This window comes from Amblyomma americanum, chromosome 6, assembly GCF_052857255.1.
Source record: "Amblyomma americanum isolate KBUSLIRL-KWMA chromosome 6, ASM5285725v1, whole genome shotgun sequence".
In the NCBI taxonomy this organism is placed as follows: Eukaryota; Metazoa; Arthropoda; class Arachnida; order Ixodida; family Ixodidae; genus Amblyomma; species Amblyomma americanum.
The window spans coordinates 188,044,366-188,051,038 of record NC_135502.1 but is presented as its reverse complement, the minus strand read 5'-3'; the positions used below and the strand labels follow the sequence as shown (position 1 = coordinate 188,051,038).

At 44.8% G+C, this 6,673-nt stretch overlaps 1 protein-coding gene across 1 annotated transcript in view; it reads right to left on the bottom strand.

Annotated features, from left to right (window-relative positions):
• Positions 1-4,552: 4,552 nt before the first annotated feature.
• Positions 4,553-6,673, bottom strand: part of LOC144095630 (tight junction protein 1-like) — a 432,906-nt gene continuing 430,785 nt past the window's right edge. The window contains exon 22 of the mRNA XM_077629302.1: positions 4,553-6,477. Coding sequence (XP_077485428.1) covers positions 6,270-6,477 — 208 coding nt within the window. The 3' untranslated portion in view covers positions 4,553-6,269. The remainder of the gene's footprint in view (positions 6,478-6,673) is intronic.

The window sequence follows — 6,673 nt, the reverse complement described above, 5'->3', positions numbered from 1 at the left end:
AATGCTTTTCCTTTTATGGATGGGGTCTACGCTGGTGTCTTTAGAAAAACTGACATCAGGGCTTCAGCTTGAATTTCTGGTGGTACAGACGTCACACACGCCTAATAACAACGAGCGTAATCTTAACCCGATTTACGCGCAATCCTTGTGGCGACCACTCTAGCTTTTAAGATGAACATTTTTGGTGATTCCATTGTGAACAAGGCCCCCGTTCTGGGCGCCGAAACGTCAACATCAAATTTCATTTTACTCGTTGGCATCTCTGTGTTTTTTTTAAATGTATCCTCTTGTCCAGACGGAATTCCGTCATACTCTTGACTGCATAAAAATATTATATGAACGCCCACGAACCAAGGCGGCGGTCAGTCCTCTGACACAGCGGACGGTGCTAGGAATCTCTGGCTTCAGACAGGTCGCCATTGGAAACTGAACCAGTGGGGGTTAGCCTATCAATGCTGTTCAAGGAACTAGCGGGCTTTAAATGGGATGTCATAGGGTGAGGTTAGGAGGTCAGATGAGGCGTACACCATAGTAAAGGTTGGGCACATACTGTGCCATTGTGGATTAGCAGACAGATGAGAATTGGGTGTGGATTCCCAAATCAATCAGGATATAGCTGGAAACTTAGACGAGTCCTATAGTATTAACAAGAGGGTGGCAAATATCGTAATTAGGCTTAATAAGAAGCAAAAGATAGTAGTGGTGCAGGCCTAAGCGCCTACATCCAGCCATGATGACCAGATCGTTGAAAGCTTCTATGAAGACGTGGAATCAGCACAAAGTAAATTTACAGTACAGTGTACTAATGGGTGACTTCAGTGCGAAGGTAGGGGAGAAGCAGGCTGGAGACCAGGCAGCACGTAGTTGACTGTGGCATACGCTCTAAGAATAGCAGAGGGGAGTTATAGGTAGAGTTTGCAGAGAAGAATAATTTAGGGATAATGGATACCTTCTTACGGAAACGAGAGAACAAGAAGTGTACGTGGAAGAGCCCCAACAGCGAGACTAAAAATGAAGCAGACTTCATACTACGCACTCACCCTGGCATTGTGGAGAATGTGGAGGTCCTCAGGAAGTGGACGTGGAAGGGCCGCAGTGATGAGACTAAAGCTGAAATTGACTTCATACTACGCGCTCACCCTGCCATTGTGCAGGATGTGGAGGTCGTCGGAAAGGTGCGTTGTAGCGACCAGCGAATGGTAAGGTCTCAAATTAGCTTAGACTTGAAGAGGGTACAAGAAATCAGTGAAGTGGAAGCCCATGAAAAAGTTAGCGGTAAGAGGGAAAGTAGAGGAATTCAGGATTTCACTGCAGAACAGATATTCAGCTTTAGCTGAGGAAGACGATCTTAATGTTCGAACAATGAACAATAATCACACAGTTATCGTTACAGAGTGTGCAGTAGAAGTAGGTGCTAGGATGGCTCAACAGGATGCCGGCAAGCTATCTCAAGAGACGAAAGATCTGATTAAGAAACGCCAAAGCATGGAAGCACCTAACCCTATGGACAGACTAGAACTAGCAGAGCCATCAAAGTTAATAAGTGCAAGCTAGCTGGCGTCGCAAAATTTAATCCAGCATGCTCTAACGAACGGAGGTAGCCTAAAAGCAGTGAAGGCATAGGTAAAAACCAGATGTATGCATTAAGAGACAAAGTGGTCATTGTCATTAGCAATATGAATAAGATAGTTAAAGTAGCCGAAGAGTTCTACAGAAATATATACAGCAGTCAATATAATCAGAACGTTAATGAGAGAGGCAGCAGCGCACAGCAATGGGACATCCTGTCAGCAACGAAAGAGGAAGCAAAGAAAGCCTTAGGAGCAACGGAAAAGTGAAAAGCACCCGGGGAGGATCAGGTAACAACGGATCTGTTGAAGGACGGTAGGGAGATTGTGCTAGAAAAAGCAGCCACCCTCAACTCGAACGTACCAGAAGCTTGGAAAAACGTTAACATTATCTTCAGTTATAACAAAGGAAACGTCAAGGACTTAAAAAATTGCAGACCGATCAGCTTACTGTCCATTGCCTTATCATCATCATCATCAGGCCGACTACACCCACTGCAGAGCAAATGCCTCTCCCATGTCTCACCAATTAACCCTGTCCTCTGCCAGCTGCACCCACCCTTTGCCTGCAAACTACTCACTCTCATCTGCCCACCTAACCTTCTGCCGCCCTCTGCTACGCTTACTTTCTCTTGGAATCTACTCTGTTACCCTTAAAGACCAGCGGTTATCTTGCCTTCGCATTACATGCCCTGTTCAAGCCCATTTCTTCTTCTTGATTTTGACTAGGATGTCACTAACTCGCACTGCCGTTGCCCACAAGGTAATTACTACGGTAATAACTAATGCAATAAAGACAATTTTAACTTTAATCAACCAAATGATCAGGCAGGCTTTTGTAAAGGATACTTGATAATTAACCATATTCACACTATCAATGACATGATATAGAAACGTGCAAATTAAGCAACACCTATATATAGCTTTCACTGATTACGAGAAAGCATTTGACTCAGTGGAAACCTCAGCAGTCATGCAGGCATTTCAGAATCGGGATGTATGAGTGTTATGAGAAAATACTGGAAGATATCTATAACTACTGCCCAGCTACCATGGTCCTTCATAAAGGCAGCAATAAAATTCCAATAAGGAAAAGCATCAGGCAAGGGGACACAATCTCACCAATGCTATTCACCGCCTGCTTACAGGAGGTATTTCGAGGCCTGAATTGGGAACAGAGAGGATAAGAGTTAATGGAGAATACCTAAATAATCTGTGATTCGCTGATGATACTGCCTTGCTGAGTCACTCAGGAGGTGAACTGCAAATCATGATCAATGAGTTAGACAGGCAGAGCAGAACGGTGGGTCTAAAAATTAACATGCAGAAAACCACAGTAATGTACAACACTCTAGCAAGGGAACAGCTGTTCACAATTGGCAGCGAGATGCTTGAAGTGGAAAGGGAATACATCTACTTAGGGCAGGTAGTGAGCGTGGATCCGGATCATGAGAGGGAACTAACTAGAAGAATAAGAATGGGTTGGAGCGCTTATGGCAGGTTCTCTCAGATCATGAATGGCAGTTTACCAATATCCCTCAAGAGAAAAATGTACAACAGCTGTGTCTTACCGGTACTCACCTACGGGGCAGAAACATGGAGGTTAAGAAAAGGGTTCAGCGTTAAGGACAACGCAGCGAGCCATGGAAAAAAAAATGATAGGTATAACATTAAGAGATTGGAAGCGGGCAGAGTGGATGAGGAAACACACGTGAGTTAGACATCTTAGTCGAAATCAAGAGAAAGAAATGGGCTTGGGCAGGGTACGTAATGCGAAGGCATGAAAACCGCTGGTCCTTAAGGGTAACGGAGTGGATTCCAAGACAAAGTAAGCGTAGCAGGGGGCGGCAGGACGTTACCTGGGCGGATGAGATCAAGAAGTTTGCAGGCATAGGGTGGGCGCAGCTGGCAAGGAACAGGGTTAATTGGAAAGACATGGGAGAGGCCTTTGCCCTGCAGTGGGTGTAGTCAGGCTGATGATGATGACAGAAGTGGCGTTGACTCACGGTGGCGGAAAAGGTTTAGGTTTATAGGGGTTTAACGTCCCAAAGTGACTCAAGCTATAAGGGACGCCGTAGTGAAGGGCTCAGGAAATTTCGATCACCTGGAGTTGTTTAACGTGCACTGACATCGCATAGTACATGGGCGTCTAGAATTTTGCCTCTATAGAAATTCGACAGTGGAAAAAGAGTAGGAAACTAAGTATGCAAGAAACAAAGCGCAGAACGAGATTAATTCAACGGAAAAGAAGGAGATTGTAGAAGTATGTAGAAACTGGAAAAAGACAAATCAAGAAGGAATCGTTCTACGATCTGGCTAACGGCTTTGCAATATCCATAATGGGGGGGATATATAAAGTGAGCTCATGCAGTATTGACTCTGAGTGTATAGAGTTTCACATGCAAGTTGTGTATATTGAAGTGCTTTGCTGTTGCTTTAGTCACTGCTTTTCAGCCGTCGCAGTGGCTGAGTGGTTATGGCGCTCGGCTGCCGGCCCGAAAGACACGGGTTCGATCCCGGCCACGGCTGTCGAATTTCGATGGAGGCAACATTCTAGAGGCCCGTGTACTGTGCGATGTCTGGGCACGTTAAGGAACCGCAGGTGGTCGAAATTTCCAGAGCCCTTCACTACGGCGTCTCTCATAGCCTGAGTTGCTTTGGGACGTTAAACCCCTATAAACCTGTAAGCCAGTCACTGCTTTTCGAGCGGGATTTGAAGCTGGGATTTGAAGCTGGTCCCACTCTGTATGGGCAGATGCGCTTGGTCCTGCAGGCTATCCTTAAAATCTTTCCCAGCCCCTCTGGTTTATGAACAGGTGGTTCTATCTGGAACCAGCTAGGAACTCTTCCATAAACCAGGTGGACTGGGAAAGATTGTTGCCAGGAGTTTTGCCGCAGATTGTATCTTTTCTATTTTTTTTTGTCCTTAACATTTACATCCGATTTGTTTTGTAACATTTCAGAGAGGTTAAAAAAAATGAAAGGGCATTTTACGGATGGTTTATTTGAACTGCAGAATTAAATGTAATGTTTTGCTGCCACCATGGTGGACGCTTCTAGCAGCACTGGTTACCACCAAACAAACCATGCTCTTGAAAAGCACAGCAACAGAAAAGGAACCACAGCGCAGTTGTGCATAAATAAAGAGCTGCCATACTGCAGTACAAACTAGAAAAATGCACACTTGCCTTGGAAAGACTGAAGCATTATGATCAACTTGAGCAGAGAGTGGCCTTCTTGCAATGCCTCGTCCACATGCAAGCATGCTGCTGCCCCTGCCCTTTGTGCACTGCACATGCTGCTGCTCCAATTGCACACTGCAGTGTCAGTATTTGCCTCATTAGTCGGACGAAACAAATCAGGAAAACAAAACATCAGTGACATTTGTGTTCTATCAAGAACATCAATTTTTCGACGTGGTTAATGTTCACCTCGTTAGAATATCCTGCCATGCATATAAGAAAGTAAGGTGTGCAATTTGTTTATTGTTTTTTATTTAATCATTCGTGGAGCTGTCAAGTACAAACAAGATTCAGACCAACAATTCAATAGCAAACTGCTACTATTAAATTTGTAGGCACAACTGACAGCTGTCACTCAACATGGAAAAGTTTCACAAGTACTTAATTTTGACACCTTCCATTAGCTTACTGTGACAAACGGTAAATGCAACCCCATGCCAATCAACACAAATGTCCCTGGAAATCAGCGCACTGCTTTCAAATACAATGGGTAATTGCTTCGAAATAGGCATTTTGTACTTGTCTAACACAGCATGTTTTTGACTCTTTCGGATGTCTTGTGCAAGTGCTCTTGAAAATGTTCGACAGATTCATGCATACTGACATTCAGCACTCCAGGGCAGCAGTGGCTTGTTTTTCTTCTTGTTCATGCAAGTATGCATTAAGGGCAGAAGCAGAACTTTACAAAAGCTATTTTCTTGTGTAGTCACGCATGCTGCTGCTTTACGAAGTATCACTTGGAAAACAAGTTTTAATCCTGTAATGCCCAGGCATTCAAAATGTCACATAAAGTTACGAACTTCCAGGTTTGCGTCACTATATATTGGTCCTTTCATGGCAGAAATGTGAAAAGCTGGCAGATTTATGAAGAAAGAGATGATTACAGCACCAGTAAATTCAGCTAATTTTGATCAGGACAAAAAACCAGACACATACAGCTAATTGTGAGCTAAATTCAATACTGCTGAAGAATGAAGGATTGAGACCACAGAAATTTTATGCTGCTCTGCTATTGGGGTTAGCTTCTCCACAAATGTCTTTTCTGCAGCTCCTAGCCTACTGGAAAAACCGTTTCTTTCAGCAATCCACATAGTTCTATGAGCAGAAATGACTTTTCACACTGCGTATCACAGATCATTTGCCGGGCATTACAGGGTTAATTACTTATGGAATCAAAGAACACATTTCGTGTCAATTGGCAGCAGACAAGGCGGAGTGTTCCTGCTCTTCCAGAAAGAGCCACAATGTGGTGCAACGGCAAGAAAAAGAGCACGTTTTGCCCAGCTACCAGCCAAAAAAGAAAACTGGCAGCACAGGATCTATTCCTGCAGATGAAATGCAATACAACTTTTTGGACACAGACGGCTCCGGAAGATGGCAATGATTGCACGAGCACTTTTGTTAACCTTGTCCATTCAGTGGTGGCACCACAACACACTCTGCGTAAGCAGGACAACAGCTACAGGGCAGGAGGTGGTCGGGGTGGCTCTGGCTTGCGGTACAGCTCGAATGCTGAGCCCCGATGCTCTCGGTTGGACAGGTCGAGAGCCGAGCGTGGTGGCAGGTTGAGGTAGGGGCCACCGTAAGGTGGTGGCTCCTCGGATGCCCCTGACCACGGCCGTGGGCGGCTTGGCTTGGGTGGAGGCACGGGCCGGCCATCCGACAACCTGCAACATCCACAGGAATTTCCATCTAAAACCAAGCCTAAAGGAAATAGGGAATCTTCACATGAGCTCTTCCAGAATATCAAAACAAGATTCGGCAAAGCACACAAGCAATCGGTATTCCGTCACTCGACACAGCACTGCAAAAATTTTTAAGCTAGCCTCAATAACGCCAAAGATATCAGCAAATAAAAAAAAT